A 17,255-nucleotide genomic window follows, 5' to 3' on the forward strand; every position below is an offset into this window, starting at 1 on the left:
CCACACAAAAAGGCTTGGGCAGCCTGGGATTCAAACCCAGAACCTTCTTGCTATGAGGCAAGAATGCTGCCTACTCTGCCACTGTGCCACTTTACAGTCCATACACCCAGTACTATACTCATTCAGTTCATTTCAAGATTTACCTCCTCTTAACGTCACAACTAACCAAGCTGTTTCCTGCTACCCATAATCAGTCCAGATCATGCAGTGGACACGGATTTAAACAAATCAACTTATTTTCCTTATATACAGTTATACATTATATATGCACATAACGCCAAAGCTACGCTATTTATATGTATATTAAAGAGGGGGGTATTATGCGTTTTTACCATGTTATAATGTTGTCCCCTCATCAAAAACATGCCTGATGGTGTTTTTTATGTGATCCACCACCCACAGGCCTACAGTACATGCTCCATCACTCCCACTTTTCAATAACACACAAGAGCATGATACAAAACAATTCACTACAACGTAACAAACCCGAGTCGATGTGCAGTAGTTTCATTAGGGGAATGCACGCCGATTGTGTTGTGATAGTGCTCTGAAGGGGTGGTGACTTAGCACAGGGAAAACAAATTCAACATGTAACACGGCTATCTAAAAGTGCAAACAGTTAATACCCCAGAAAAGTGTAATACCCCCTTCTTAATGAGCAGATACCCGTTATTATTGCCCCCAGAGTAATTTGTGTTACTGTGTGATCTACCAGAAATATTAAATTACAAATGAACCCCCCCAGCTGCTTTTACTGTAAAAGTTAACTATATTCAGCCTTATTTGACCTGTAAATCACCAAATGAACCTAGATCCAGAAATCATTCTCCTCCACAGAAATCGAACTCACCAACACAGACTCACAACTGTACAGACACAACAACGCACAACAAACCCCTGTCCCCTTTACACAACACACTGTGGCCAAACTGCACTCACCAACGCTCAGATATCAGAACATTACAAACACGAGCACGCCAGATGACGGAGCTGATACACGAGTAAAACCAGAGGTGAATCGCCAAACAGACATTAGACGAGCATGAGCAGCGTGAGCCGTGTCCACTGTCTGTAAACGATCTGTAAACTCTAGACGCACGTGTCCCTCCCGCTGTAGTCGTCCGTTTGTGCTCCCGCCGCAAAGAGTCGCATCACAAATAACGTTTTATATCCATGAAATGCACGAGAATCGGAGCATTTCCTCAACGGATTTTTGTCGTAGACTTTTCGAATTTATAGTGAAAGTTTAAAAGCTCGTAGATAATCAGCCACATGACCACAAGAAAAGAAAAAAAATCTGTTTCTGGATCTTCATAAACCGCCAAGTTATTAAAACATTTTGCCAAATCTTGCGTTTTAAATCTGCTTTTTGGACTTAAAACACCTGATTTATGGATATTACTTAAAAAACTGCTTAGCCTCCGCGATGCCTTTGAAATCTTAATATCTGAATTTTTCGAAAAGTCTACAGGAAAAATTTATGGAAATTTTACTTCTGCAACCGGATTTCCAAATAACCACAGCCACTGATCCCACCGTCATTATTATCCATAAAAAACAGGAAACAAGACATACATTTTCTTGTCTTTCTTTCATCATGTCAATAAACCACTCTCTCACTCTTTCTTTCTCTCGATTTCTGTCTCCCTCGCTCTTGCTCTCACACACAAACACACATTCCTTCTATCTCCCTCTCTCTTTCATTCTCTATCTCTCACAAACACGCACACTCTCTCTCTTTATCTGTATCGCTCCCTCTCTCTTTCTCTATCTCCCCGTCACACACACTCTGAGAGAGAGGCTGAGAATGTGTGTCTCTCTCTCACCTTCTCCCTGTGTCTTTCTTTCACCCTCTTTCACCCTCTCTCTCCTTCGCTCTCCCTCTCGCTCTCTCACTCCTCTTTCTCCCTTTCTACTTCCCATTCTCTATCTCTCTCATCTCTCTCTCCCTATCTCTCTCATCTTTCTCCCTCTCTTTCTCTGTCTCCATTTTTTTCGCTCTCTTTTTCTCTCACCCTCCCTCTCTCTCCATCCCCCCCTCTCTCTCTCTCTCTCTCTCTGCTTCTCTCTCCCCATCTCTCTCTCTCTCACACACACTCTCTCTCTCTCCCCATCTCTCTCTCACACACACTCTCTCTCCATCACTCTCTCTCACTCTCTCTTTTCCCCTCTCCCTCTCTCCCCATCTCTCTCTCACTCTCCCTCCCTTTTTCCCTCCCTCCCTCTCTCTCAGCACTTCTGTCCACATTTGAAAGCCCGTCCATCTCTCTCTCTCCCCCCTCCCTCTCTCTCCCCCCTCCCTCTCTCTCTCCCCTCCCTCTTTCTCTCCCTCTCTCGCCGTCCATCCCTCCCTCTCTCTCAGCACTTCTGTCCACATTTGAAGCCCGTCCATCTCTCTCTCCCCCCTCTCTCTCTCCCCTCTTTCTCTCTCTCTCCCCTCCCTCTTTCTCTCTCTCCTCCCCCTCTCTCACCCCCGCTCCATCCCTCCCTCTCTCTCAGCACTTCTGTCCACATTTGAAGCCCGTCCATCTCTCTCTCTCCCCTCTTTCTCTCTCTCCCCCTCCCTCTTTCTCTCTCTCCTCCCCCTCTCTCACCCCCGCTCCATCCCTCCCTGTCTCTCAGCACTTCTGTCCACATTTGAAGCCCGTCCATCTCTCTCTCTCCCCTCTTTCTCTCTCTCTCCCCTCCCTCTTTCTCTCTCTCCTCCCCCTCTCTCACCCCCTCTCCATCCCTCCCTCTCTCTCAGCACTTCTGTCCACATTTGAAGCCCGTCCATCTCTCTCTCGCCCCCTCCACCACAGATAAGTGTCCATGTTGCATATTTGTGACAGGAAATCGCTCCCGGCTCCGAGCACAGAGCGTCTACATAGAGCGATAACACGAACACACACATTTTTATATCTTTTGACAAGGCATCACAGCTTTGTTCTTATGGCTGCGCTGCACAAAAGCCCCATAAAAGCAGCTACAGTACATATTCCAGCGCAAATGGCCGATGCTTTCTCCCATTCTGGCACTAAAACAAGACACTACCACGTACTTGTATTGGCCCCAACATAAGGGCGACGGGTTGGATAGTTTTTAGACAATGCTCAGTTCTGAGGCCTGTGAAAAACAGTGTGCTGGGTGTTTTATATCAGCTGAAAACGGTAAAAAGGAAGGACGTGAGAGATGGACAAGAGCTGGAGCTTCAGAAATCTGCTCAGTGGTTCTAGACTTGTTTATATTGTATCAGACCAGGTTTTCACTGATATATCGGTTTTGGCTGATGTAGAAATTTCCAAAAAAATCTGCCGATATTTGACATGGATTGTGTTTTTTCTGCGTGTCCCCAGTCTGTGCGTCGTTCCCAGTTTGTCCTTAGTGTGTCGGTGTTGTCTTTTTGAACAGACTTGTGAGTGAAAGTGGTGGAACGTAGGAACAAAGTAAAAGTAGTAAATAGGCCTGTCACAATAATTATCGTAAATTTCAGACGATAAGCCACTACTTTTTTCCACCACACTTTGAACCCTGCAGATCGCTCGTGTTGGGACAGTTTTATTTTCTAAACACGCAGGTATGTTCATTTCGTGTTGATGGTGTGGCGATTTTCAGGCACAGTTTTTAAAAAAGTGTGTCTTAAATCAAAACAAAAAACAAAAAAACAACTTCCATGTACGGTACTGTCTTTCTGTATAAATATCTTATGTTACAATATGAAAACATGCAGCTTATATTCAGGTGCGGCTTATATATGTACAAAAAAAAAACAAAAAACAAAACTGAAAGTACGAAATTTGCGGTACTAAGTCTTGGATTCTGCTATTCATTTATACCGCTCAGCAATATTTAACAAAACTGTACATTTGGAATACTTTTTGTTTGTAACTCCAGCAATATATAAAATTTAAAATGTGTTATTGTGACAGGTCTAGTCGTAAAGTACTATACTTAAGTACAAATTTTAGCTGTACAAATTAGATTTTATAGTGGATACTTTTTACTTTTACTTCACTACATCTTAGAGCAGGTATCTGTACTTCCTACTACATTTAAGTATGTTTATTATAGTTTCAGACCTGCTCAAAAGTCTAAAAAGGGGCTTATTAACCTGTTCATAATTTGAGCAAACAAAAAATATACAACTAAAAATGATTGATTTGTTGACGAATTGTTTCTGTTGCACAAATCTTAATCAAAATCACTACATTTGAAGCTTTATAAGACCTCAATCTGCACGAAATACAAGCTTAAATACTTGTTTTAATGCCCATTTCTGTGTCTTTTATGTTGTAACTAATGCAACTGTTTCCAATCCCTGGAAAAACCCTGTTGAAATGAGTGGGAATTCCATCACTGCCGCTGCCTCGACCTGTCAAAATAAACAGACGTTCACAGTGGATCGATCCCGGCTCATCACGGCTTGTTTACTCACTTCACTAATTTTATGTCTTAGTAAAACACGGCCTCCCGCTCACATGTTTGTGCAGCCTCGGTGTGTATGGTACAGAAACACGGCCTCCTCCTCATACGTGTGTGCAGCCTCGGTGTGTATGGCACAGAAACACATTAAATGATGATGATTTTTCCTCCCTCTCTAGTGTATCGTTGCATATTCAGCCCTGCATTGCTAATAGGGAAGCGCTACAGCAATCTTAACATAATTAAAATTTCACTTTCAGTCGTTAAGGCTTTGCAGAGCTGCAGAGACCAGGAAAAGCAGTGGAAGGTGGTGGGTTTATTTAGTTTAGGAGCAAACGAAGAATGATATAATATTTGTTGCTGTATTAAAAATATCGATACCATTAAAGAAGACATTTTGTGCTTGTGTCGCTCTATAGTTATAATCTATGACACCCATGGATCATTATGTTATAATTTGCACATTTATAATCACAATATTCAGCTAAAACTTCTTAATAAAAGTCCCCAGTAGAAAATTGTTCCCGTAAACGTCATCACAAAAAAAAAAAGAGTCGGTCCCTCCTATGGATAGATGCACGTCACACTAACGCGCAGCAAGTTTATACCAAAATGGCTACGCGACCTTGCAAATCCTGCGTGTATCATCGATCAACAAAATAAAACTGGAGAACGAAGTGCGTATGTCACAGTGGGCGTGGACCGTGGAGGTGAAAACTGGGGTTCATCAGCAAAATGGCGTCTTGGAAATGAAAAGGAAATGATTATAACATGGTTGAAAGCTCTGAAAAGTCCATTTTGCAGAATAGGTTTGCTTTAACAATATAGTAATCAAATCAAAATTGAGTTGAATCATGAGATCACAAAAGCTGCAGTGATTATGAGATAGATCCGCCCTATGGTTTAGACTCTACAAACATGTTCTGAAATGCATGGGATTCTTATATCAGTTTATCAGTTCAGATTTCAGTCTTTTCTCAAATGTTATGCCTCTTGGAGTTATTTACTCTGCACACTCTGAACAGAATCCAGAATCTATTTTAATCACTCCCAAATCCACAGATATTTCCTGTATTTTCAAACTTTTCTTTTTTACTTTTTTCCATAAACTGCCACTCAACTGATGCAAAACTACGAGAAATATTTGCTAAAAACATGAAAACCTGCCATATAATATGTGCCATCGTCTTCAGAGCTCAAAAGTCTCACTTACCTTATGCATTCTGAGCATCCTAATTATTCACAGAGATGAGTTTATAAGCACTTTTCATAAATCTCAGAGACCAGATCAGAGTTTTGGCTTCACAGTAATACTAACAGCGGCTAACATGCTAACAGCACACTTCCTGATTCTCTGAGGATGGCACGCGAGCTCATTTCTACCTTCAGAGCTGCGTGTACATTATATGCGTACTGGGATGAAACAAATTTTGCTCAACTGCACCGAAACAAATCGTGTACAGTTACTTTAAAGAGGCGGTATTTTACTTCTATTGGGTATTAAATGCTAACACATAACATATTTAGATCACTGTGTTACCTTTATTGTTTTGAAAATGCTATATTCTCCAAAAACAACGTATTAACATTTCATTTTTGATGCGCTGAGTCTCCCCTCCTCTTGCTCTCTGCACTAAGTCACCTCCCCCTTCAGAGCGCTATCACAAACACAATCAGCGTGCGTCCTGTTAATGAAACTACTGCACATCACATCAGGTTTGTCAAGTTGCTGTGTACAGTTTTGTATCATGTTTTCATATATTTATGGAGAATCGTCGTGTGGGAGCTTGGGTGACGTAGGCTTGTGGGCGGAGCCTTGCACAGATCTAACAGCGAACCATAAAGAGAGTTCCAACTAGTGCTCGGGAGAGATCGTTAAATTACTCAAACATGCAAGGATGACGTTTAAAACCTCTTCAGGCATGTTTTTGATGAGGGAACAACATTATAACATGGTAAAAACTCCAATAAAGCTCATTTTTCAAGCGTAGATATACCGTATACTTGACCACTACACACTATTAATCATTTCATAATCAAAACTTTCCACATGGTTGTATCTCGTGACTTAATTTCTTCATTTCGTGCGAGTATTACATAAATCCCGCTCTAGATTTCACAGGTTAGTGGGTTAAGGACAGGGCATAAATCATGAGTAATGCATTGGGATGGGGCAGCTGGGGCCATGTGTTTGTACAGTCTCTGGGTGGATTCAGATGTGTAGAGAGGAGGAGCGTGGTTTTTAAATCCGTAGTAAGATGGATGACTAAAGCCGGATTCCATTCCAGGCTGGAGTTCATAATTTGTGCTCGGAGCTCGGCTAAAACTGGCTGCAATCTCCCTTTTCCAATGGGCCATGCAACTGCAGTGCACAACGCTAAAACTACCACACCACTTTATGACATATAAAAATGGGTAGTGTTCATCTCAACTTTCTAGAATCTCTATTGATACTCTGCAGCGGATGTCATCTACTTTACCGGGGGATGTGATGCTAGCTGTAGGCACTGCTTTGTCTGAGGCTCTGTTGCTCAAGACGGACTTTAATCTGAGCTTGTTTTAAAGCAATCTGACTAAGAAGGTTTGTGGACAATCTAACCACAAAGAGGGTTTGAATACGGCCCAGGGGAGATTGTTAAATTACTGAAACATGCATGAACGACATCTAAAACCTCTTCAGACATGTTTCTGATGAGGAAACAGCATTATAACATGGTAGAAAGTTTAAAAAAATCTATTTAACGTAATACCACCTCTTTGGTTTCTGGACATACTGAACCTTTTCATTTGGCTTCTATCTGATCATATTTACTTCACAGCGTTTCTCAAACTCTTCCTGTTATGTCCCTGTTTGTTTCTCAGCAGCAGATGGGTGCCGCCGGAGGTCCCATGCAGCCGGGACAGGTGCCTCAGAGCCAGAACTTCATGAACAGAGCTCCAGGATCCGGGATCCCTGTCTCCCACGGCAACGTCCAGCAACAGGTGACCCTTGACCTCTCCCACCTCTTCAGTGTGATGCCTGCTGTTCATTTTAACCACAGAGAGATGGGGATAGAAAACTCTAGAGTGGACATTTTCTTGGCTTCCGGCCAGGGCTGTATTTTACTCTCGGTCTTATTGGAGCTGTAGCATTGGCATTTTTTTTCATACATACAAATATAAATACAGAAAAAAAAATAGGTCCTCCACCAGAGGCCTGGGAGCTTGAGGATTCTTGAGGAGTCTCTTCACTGTCAGATATTTTTCCTGGGATCTTCTGCATCGCTGGTTTAGCAGGGGGCGGGCACTTGGGAATGTTGTCAATCAAACCTGTTGCTAACGCTGGCGGGAGCACCTGATTTGTCTGTTATTAATTATCTCCCATTTACTGTTATTAATTCCCGTCCTATTTGGAACACAGTCCATCCACAGTCTTACAGTCTTACTTACATAGTCTCTCTGTTTCGAGCTCACTCCTCTCACACAACCTGTTCAGTTTTCTTTGCGTTGCTCTATTCTTTTGACTTCTTTTCACATTATGCAGCCAACCCCCGTGAGCACTGCTACTGATGCTTCAGGCTCCTCCCGGGCCTGTGATTCTTGCCATGCCATATGGACCAGAGGAGGGTGAAAATTTAAGTTGGCCTAGAGTTTATAGGGACAACATTTTAAACAAATGTATTTTTTCCCCTGAAACATGAATTCACACAAAAATCTTATCTTGCTAATTAAGTTGATAACAAAGGTTTACTGACAGTCTAGCATGCAGAAATACTGGTTAAGATCCCCAATTACCAATTTAAATATTTGTTTTTCATTTACGTATTTAATTGTAAATATATAAAATGTCTTGAGATTATTCCACTCTCCACGTCGCTGGAACTGTACATTCTTACCTATAGATCACCGTGGCAACGATCTCTCTGGTCCCTTATTTATATCTCGTTCGATGTGACATGCTCAGAGGTAATTTCACAAGTGTTACCAGGCAACGAGAATAACAAGGGCCAAAACCGTTTTTATTTAGACAATATTTATGATTTGACCGGAAAAAACACAGGACAACACCTTTTATGTGGATAAATTCATGTTAAATTATAGAAAGTAGTAATGAATTAAACTATTTTATTCAACAAAATTTTCCACAGACTATTACTAAAGTGATATAAAACTATGATAAATATTTACCACAGATACTAACCCACCAATAAAGTAATAAATATAAAACCGTGAAAACCTTCCATATAAACTTTAAAGGGCCATATTACTCTATTTTCTGACCTATGTTATAATATTTCCTCATCACAAACTGACCTGGTCTCTGTTTTGCTCTGTTTTGTTTTATTCGCACATGTTTAACACACAAACCCTTTTCTTTCAAACAGAAAACACTCTGTTCCACCTTGTGATGTCATACGGTGATACAGGACGTGCTCCGTTGTGTTTTTAAACTCTATACACCTGGACTAGAATCATTAGGATGATTTTCGCTCTGGAAATGCTAGAACTGTACATTCTGGAAAAAAGGTAAAAAAGTAGCTGTTAACTTGAAAACTCCCACTTCATGACATCACAAGGTGGAGCAGAAAGCATAAAGTCCACTCTAGAGTTGTATGCTGTATCTTTTTTAACTCCTCTCTCCGCTCTTCTGTCCCTCTGCTTGATGTTATGTGCATGTGGACTGACTCTCTCCTTCACTCCTCGTCCTCCCTCCTTCTTCCCCCTCTCCTCCTCCTCCTCCTCCTCCTCCCCTCTTCTCTCACTGGATGCTTGGGGGCGGTCCTGTCCAGTCTGTGGTGGTGGGAATGCCCAATGTGAGTCAGGTGGCTCTGATGGAGGAGCAGCAGAGGCAGAACAACATGGTGAGCTTCAAAAGACACACAAAGTCGCCTACAGTTCAGTTTTTAATTCATCGTGTTTATGCTTAACCCAAAATCACTACAACAGTCGCCTCGTGGGGCTTTACAGAATTATTTAAGAGAAAGTTACAAAATCAAACCAGGAAATCGTCGGCCAGCGTTCACAGGAAACAAGCAAACGGATAACTGTCCCAGAGCGCCCCCTAGGCTAAACAATATGAGAAAAATGTCTGATTGGGGATCGCGTTTCAGAGCAAGTTTGTACGGAACTAAACTACTGGGTTTTTATGCAGAATAAGACCTCACGGAGACACAGGGAGGGCATCTGACGCACAGGGAGGGCATCTGACGCACAGGGAGGGCATCTGACACACAGGGAGGGCATCTGACACACAGGGAGGGCATCTGACACACAGGGAGGGCATCTGACGCACAGGGAGGGCATCTGACACACGGGGAGGGCATCTGACACACGGGGAGGGCATCTGACACACGGGGAGGGCACAGGGAGGGCATCTGACACACAGGGACATTTCAGAGTTTGCACAGATCTAAACTACATGTTTAGCGTTTTTTTTTTTTTATGCACAATAAAACTGGATATTTGTTTGTGGATGAAATTCATCTACTTCAGAAACTGCAGCCTGTGCGATCTGCTAATTGCGTCCTGCCGTACCTTTGACCCTCCTTCTGGACAGGACGCATTTGAAATTATTAGTTTGATTTATAGCTCCTTCGTTACTCCCAGTCCCTAACGGCTCAGTATCGTTTCCATGGAGACACATTGCGATCAACACTACTTGTTTTTGGTCATTATAATCATCCTGGTAATCAGTATATATCGACTTATCATTCAATACATGAAATCTCTCGGGCTCAGTATTTATCGTGTGCACGTTTTCTTTACAGTAACGTGGATATTTTTGCTGTTTTTGTTGTGATGCGATGAGGTTTGAGCTGTAGAGGGTTGAATAAGTCACTTTTTATTTGCTGCAGCTCAGGCCTTTATGATGTCTACATAAAAACGGTTCACTGGCATTAACCCGCTTTACTGTTATGGTGTCAGTGGCTTAAAGTAGTTTCAATATTATTGTTTCAAAATGTGTGATCGGGAATGGCCTGAAGAGTTAGAATTTTATTTACATGTATGCTAACTGCGCTATACGAAAAATGTAAAAGGAGATTCGAAAGTGAATGGAGTTGTATATGAATTATGGCTTGTGCGAGGTCCACTGGTTCTAACACATCGAAGGAATGGGTCAAATGCAGAGGAAATACAAAAATTAAAGGGCCTATATTACACAAAATTGACTCTTGTGAGATTTAAGTCATGTTGTAATGTTGTTATCTCCTCAAAAACATACCTGGACTTGTGTTTTGTTTCATTCACACATGTTTAAGTAACCCTGCGTTATTAGTCTGTCAACAGCTCCAAAGCTCAAAACGCTCCGTTCCACCTTGTGATGTCATGAAGTGGTAGTTTTCAAGTTAACAGCTACTTTCATTTTCCCTTTGGTTCAGTAGAAATGGGCAATTCCAGGGCTGAAATGATCCAAATGATTCTAGTGAAGGTGTGTGGAGTTTAAAAACACAGTGGAGCACTTCCTGTATCACCACATGATGACATCACAAGGTGGAACAGAGTGTTTTCTGCTTGAGAGAAGAGCTCACTCTACTGTAAATGTGCAGGGTTTGTGTGTTAAATATATGAGTGAATGAAACAAAACACAACTCCAGGTCTGTTTGTGATGAGGAAACGACATTATAACAGAGATCAGATCAAATAATAATAAAAAAATAAATGTTTTGTTACTGACTGTTGCTATGGTAACTCAGTCAAATTCATTTTTCCTTAGACTGTTGTTTTGTGCACAGCTGCATGTCACTATTTAACAGTCTCTAAGCATGTTTTTCTCGCAAGAAAGTTTTTTCTTAGCATGTCATAAACTCCACATTTTACTGACAACCTGCATGAAACTAAGGACGGGACAATAAACAATAATATCGCTTATCGTGATGAAAAAGAGTTGACAATAATCGTTCGTGGGGCATTTTATATAATTGTGATAATCGTCAGCAAAGATATTCGCCATTAAATCACCAGAACATGCAGAAAAAAACTATTTATCCACAGGGGAGTCAACAGGGGGGACAAAGGAGTCTGTTGTCCCGGAGTTTAGGGGCCCAGAATTGGACTCATTTCCTATTAATTCGTATTAGAGGGGGGCCCATGTGAGACTTCTTGCCCCGGGCCCGCAAATTTCAGTTGACGGCCCTGCTCCAGATCCAGAATATTCTTCGCTAGATCGTAGTTGTTTCGCTGATGACAAAGTACAAGACTATAACAGCTCTTTAAACATAGAACTTATGATTCATGAGATTAAAATTATAATTATTGATATCCAGAACATTTTAAACTGTCAGCAACTTTAATAATTATCGTGATATAATTGTTAATCGCAATTATTTTGGATAATCGTGACACTAAATTTCAATATCGTCCCATGCTTACATCGTTTTAGTTTGAAATGCAAAATATGATGTACCAAATTCAAAGTAAAACCAATTTATTTTTGCTGGCCTAAGTCAAATATTGTAATTGTAATGGCCAAATCGATAATATTAGCTGTCGATAGCCTTAGCTTTTCAGCCCTGTTCTGGCTTTACCTTCACTGTTTTGTGGGATTTGCACAGATGGCAATGAGAGCGGCGGGCCCAGCCAATCAGCAGCCTCCGGTCAGTGGAGCCCCGCCCACTCAGGGAGGCCAGGCCCAATCACAAGGCCAGATTCTGCGCCTGTCAAACCCGGGAGCCAATCCACAGCTGCGCAGCCTCCTGCTCAGCCAACAGCAGCCGGTAAGAAGTCTATTCAACTGTGAACTGTGACTGAGTGATTATAAAAACCTTTTGTGAAGTGTCAGTTAATCTGTGGATTTTGGAGTAACTATGAAGTACAAAAAAGTTAGATTTTGGTGTGGCTGTAAACGTAGCCAGTGTGAGATCCCGGTGATTCTTGCCCCCTCGTCTCACCCTCTTTCCTCTCAGCAGCAGGCCGGGATGCCCCACATGTCCGGAATGATGGCCCACCAGGGCATGGGGCAGCAGCTGGTCCACCCCACACCAGGAGGGGGCGCTCAGATGCAGGGCCAGTGGAGGCAGCCTTTAGGAGGTGAGTGAAGAAGAAATCACAACACACAACAGCACCGACAACACAAAAATAGTTAATGTACCTGATATTTACAGTTTACAGAGGCCCTTATTATTAGTTATTCCTCACATCCTAATTATTCACCCTGATGACTTTATAAGCACTTTTCACAGTTTTCAGAGAACAGAGTGCAGATTTTTTTTTAGACTGTAACGCTAAAGACGACTAGCATGCTAACAGTGTACCTCCTGAGCATCACAATTATCGCAAGAGTTTTCAAGCGCTTTTTTTACAGCTTCCAGAGACCAGAGCGCAGTTTATTTTTTTGTTACCGTAAAGCTAACGATGAATAGCATGCTAACAGTGTACTTACTGATTATTGGACCAAAAAAACCCCCAAAAAACTTTATAATTCGATGCAGACAGTGGACTTATTTTGATCTGAAGAGCGGCTGATCCCTTGTGCCTTGTTGGGAGTGTTTTGGTAAAAGTACCGTCAGATACGCAAACTTAAACCCTTAACAACACACAAGGGTTACACAATTTATCTGGACCAAATTTGCTCAAATACATGGGAAAAAATCTAGTTCAGGCCCTTTTAAAGATCAGCTTGATTTAGGGAGAACTTGTGGTGAACCCATTTTTAAACCAAATGATTTTAGCAGCTCCTTTTTGTAGCCACGTAATCGTTGCATCAAACACTGAAAGTCTGAGTCACTGTAGGAAAATTCAACAGACTCTGGAAACTTTTTAGCCCTTCTCGTGTAATAAAAGTTATATATTTACAGAACTTTGAGTTAAATGCATCGACACAGATTTCTTCGTGACACAGTTTTAAAACGGTAGGAAAAAAGTTTAAAGAAATATTTGAGGTCTATGGTTACGTCAAAATGCAGGTTAATAAGTTGGACGTTCTGATAAAAGTTAAATACTATATTTTCCGGACAAAAAGTCACACTTTTTTTTCTTTTCATAGTTTGGCCCGGGTGCGACTTATACTCAGATGCGACTTATATGTGGAATAACCGTGTTTTTTTCTTCATTATTATGCATTTTTTGACTTACACTCCGGAAAATACAGTAATATTAAATGGCTCATATTACTGTTTTCTGATGTATGTTATAATGTTACGTTGCTGTGTACAATTTTGTATCACGTGTGTAAATTTATGGAGAATTGTCACGTGGGAGCGTGGGTGGGGATTGGAGGGTTCGAATAGGGGCCGGGAGAGATCGCGAAATTACTCAAACATGCTTGGATGACGTCTAAAACCTCTTCAGACATGTTTTTGACATGGGAACGACATTAGAAAACTTGCATCTTAATCCTATAGCGTCGGATGAAGGTCGCCGATAAGACTCGAGGTTGCCGACTTTCCATTACCGTAACTCTGCAACCAATTGTGCTATCGTGTAAATTCAAACAGCGTCTCAAAGCAGAGGCACGGGGCTCTTTAAATATGTTACTGTCATTACGGTGATGTGCTTAATGTTGTCCCTCGAAGACGACCAATCAGAGCGCAGGTGCCACACGGATTCTCCCAGTCACTTATTTGATGCGTCAAAGGAAAAATAAAATGGATATGTAAAATAGAGTTAATTGTGTGAAAAAGGCAGTACATTCTGATACTTCCTTTAACATGATTTTTATGGCTATACTGGTCTATACTGTGCTCAGTCCTTAAAGGGTTAAACTCGTACATCGTTCACTTCCTGATAGACTCCGCCCCCTCCTCTTCCCTCTGTCTGTCCTCAGGTCAGATGATGATGTCTGGGCAGAGAGGAGCTGTGCCTCAGCCCGGGATGCCACAGGTCTCCAGTGTGATGGAGGACGAGATTCTTATGGACTTGATATAAACACGGGTAGTTTATCCGTGGATCAGAGCCGGAGCAGGGAACGGGAGCAGGAAACGGGAGCAGGGAACGGGACCGGAACACGGATTCAACCACAAGATTACGAAAGATAAAAGTCAACTTATTTTCTTACGTTTCAACAGGTTTGCTAAATGAAGTGGTAGATGTTTTCATTAAAGGTGTACGCAGTATATAACCTTTCTAGTAGATTCGTTACCTGCTTGTCTCCATGGAGATGCTATCGCTTTTCCTGAAATGTTTCATTGTACGGCTTTAAACTGACCTCTATCTCGCATTTTGCTCAATTACCTCAGAAAAACCTGCATTTTTACATTGTGCGGTCTCGCTTTTCCACAGAACTTGCTTGTCTCCCCACTAATTGCTTCGCTCAAAAGTTCCTCTGTACGTCATTAAAGGTATCAGGCCAAGTTACAGGTCAGATCTGTGGAGAGACGAGCCCAAACCGTGCTAAAAATGCATGACTATGATCGTATTTGTTAGCGACGAAAACACCAGTACATGAATAAATACAAGACGGATGAGTTTAATGCTGCGCTGTGGAACATTCCAGGCAAAGCAATAACATCTCCATGACAAGCAGGTAGTGGACCTTTTACCAGAAAAGTTACATAGTCCAGCTTTAATCAACACAACCCCAGAATAGAGTCTACTATTTTGTTTAGAAACTAGCATATAAACGTATTCACATCATGTTTTCCGCTCGCTGTTTTGATATAATTGTTGTAAATACTTTGAAAATGGTCACTAGTTATAATTCCGCTCCTACTTTTTGGACACGTACCTGCTCCCGTTCCACCATTTTTGGACTTTTTGCCGTTTCTTTCCAATTTCTTGCTGCTGAAATGTTGGACATAATTAAGAAACAAATCATGCGCTAGGCTAGTTCTGCTGGAGTTAATTGGGAGCAGACTGTCCCCGCGTCCCTGCAAACCGGATTACTATGTGACACTTGTGCCGCGACTGTACACGCCCATCAGCCAAAACAATACGACCACTTACGCCGCAATAATGCAGATTCTGTACTATGTAACAAAAAACATTTAAAGGAGCAAATTTTAAAGTATAAATTACAAAAAGTCAACTACATTTGTTAAAACGAGTGAATAAATGTGTTGTATTCATATGTTTCAGGCAAATATTTCCTTCCCGATTTGCAGGATTTTGTGAGGACCTTTCCCCGTTCCAAAAATATAAGATATTGATTTCGATTGCGTTATCGCTATGACAACAGAGGACCGTCGCCATGCCGAATCCTTCAAATCGGGAAGGAATCATTGCGCCTGAAACTTGTGAAATTCATACTTTGCAGCTGATGTCGTCAACATTCTCTGGGGGTATGATGCTAACTGTAGGCACTGCGGTGTCTGAAGGTCTGTTACACAAGTTAGAGTTTAATCTGAGCTTTGTTTTAACACAGTCTGACCATGAAGAACCGATTTAACTGGAACTACAACAGGTGATTTGTGCTGTCAAACAAGTCTCTATCACATAACATTGCAGTCACAAGCTAGCTAGCATTAGCATTAGCATTAGCCTTAGCCAACAGTTTTCCAGTTAGTCACGCTCACCTTTTTGCTGAAAATCAAACACATAAACATAACGTTGAACACTTGCTAGTTATTGCTAATGTGTGCATCATATCACCATGGTAACTGCTGAACATTCCACCATAAACATACGAGAAGAACACCCCCAGCCTGATGTCATCTGAAATCCAGCAGTAGGTTGTGTTCATGTTTTGTTTTGTTTTTTTATAGAAGATTGAATTTATTTATATATCTAGATTATTTGACTGTTTTGAATTGCATTGCTACTTATTTCAAGCCAAGTTATTTGTAATTTGGTGTGAAAATCTCATTCTGTGGCAGATTTATTTTATTTCAAACCAGATTATTTTCACTTTTTATGGGCATTTTTTAATTAATCAGGCAATTTAAGTAAAGTAAATCCAACCTAACCATTTTAATTTAATGTATTCTGAATGTAAGTAGTGTATCTCATGATTTAATGAAGGAATCGTGTTAAAATGGCGGCTGCCCAAAAGTTACTGAAAAACGGTAATTTTCAGTCCATATTAAACAAGTGGTCATATTGTTTTGCTTGATTGACGTGCCATAAAGGTTTTATTGTTTCTATTTTCTTTATTTTCTTACAATAATGTACAAATAAAGTCATGAACCTTGTCTTGATTGTAGTAGTATTCAAATGCCTGTGTGGCAAAGGTGGGTAGCTAGAAGTAAAAGTACCATTACTTCAAAATCATATTACTCAAGTAGAAGTACAAAGTAGTGATCCATGCAAGTAAGAGTAAAAAAGTATTTGGAGAAAGTGCTACTTCTTGTAACTGTTTGGATTTATAAATTGAAGTTAATACAATTTGAAGGACATATTCATGAATATTGCACAAGAATTTGGGATTTTCAAAGTGTAGATCACAGTAATGAGGAAAACGAAATTATATCTGTAGGAGCAGGAAACACACATGTACCAGAGAGCAGAGACGGGAGCAGAGACGGGAGCAGAGACGGGAGCAGAGACGGGAGCAGAGACGGGAGCAGAGACGGGAGCAGGGACGGGAGCAGGGACGGGAGCAGGGACGGGAGCAGGGACGGGAGCAGGGACGGGAGCAGGGACGGGAGCAGGGACGGGAGCAGGGACGGGAGCAGGGACAGGAGGAGACGGGAGCAGAGACGGGAGCACGGAAAGGAGGAGACAGGAGTAGGGACATGACTAGAGACATGGACAGGACCAGAGATGGCAGTAGAGATGGGAGCAGAGACACGAACAGAGACAGGGGCAGGAGGAGACGGGACCATAGTAGAGGCAGGAACTGGAGCAGGAGCAAGGGAATTATTGTGGTTTACAATAAACAAAATGTCACGTCAACGTCATATTTATCAACAATATCAGCAGCAAAAAAACACAAATGTTCAAATCATTTCATTTTGTCGACATAAAGCTCAAGTTACTTTACTCACAGTGGGAAGAGGAAC

The 17,255-nt window shown here is 41.5% G+C and overlaps 1 protein-coding gene across 6 annotated transcripts in view; it reads left to right on the forward strand.

The window, feature by feature from the left end:
- med25 (mediator complex subunit 25) overlaps nucleotides 1-16,445 on the forward strand; it is a 37,646-nt gene extending 21,201 nt beyond the window's left edge. The window contains exons 16-20 of one of the 6 annotated variants that reach the window (XM_033971424.2): nucleotides 7,264-7,383; nucleotides 9,171-9,242; nucleotides 11,934-12,095; nucleotides 12,288-12,408; nucleotides 14,144-16,445. In XM_033971424.2, the coding sequence (XP_033827315.1) occupies nucleotides 7,264-7,383; nucleotides 9,171-9,242; nucleotides 11,934-12,095; nucleotides 12,288-12,408; nucleotides 14,144-14,244 (576 nt within the window). In that variant the 3' untranslated portion in view covers nucleotides 14,245-16,445. Of the gene's footprint in view, nucleotides 1-7,263; nucleotides 7,384-9,170; nucleotides 9,243-11,933; nucleotides 12,096-12,284; nucleotides 12,409-14,143 lie in introns of all 6 variants that reach the window. The other 5 variants (XM_033971423.2, XM_033971425.2, XM_033971426.2 and 2 more) reach the window with 5 other exon arrangements.
- The last annotated feature ends 810 nt before the right edge of the window (nucleotides 16,446-17,255 follow it).

This window comes from Periophthalmus magnuspinnatus, chromosome 8 (genome assembly GCF_009829125.3).
Source record: "Periophthalmus magnuspinnatus isolate fPerMag1 chromosome 8, fPerMag1.2.pri, whole genome shotgun sequence".
NCBI classification, from domain to species: domain Eukaryota; kingdom Metazoa; phylum Chordata; class Actinopteri; order Gobiiformes; family Gobiidae; genus Periophthalmus; species Periophthalmus magnuspinnatus.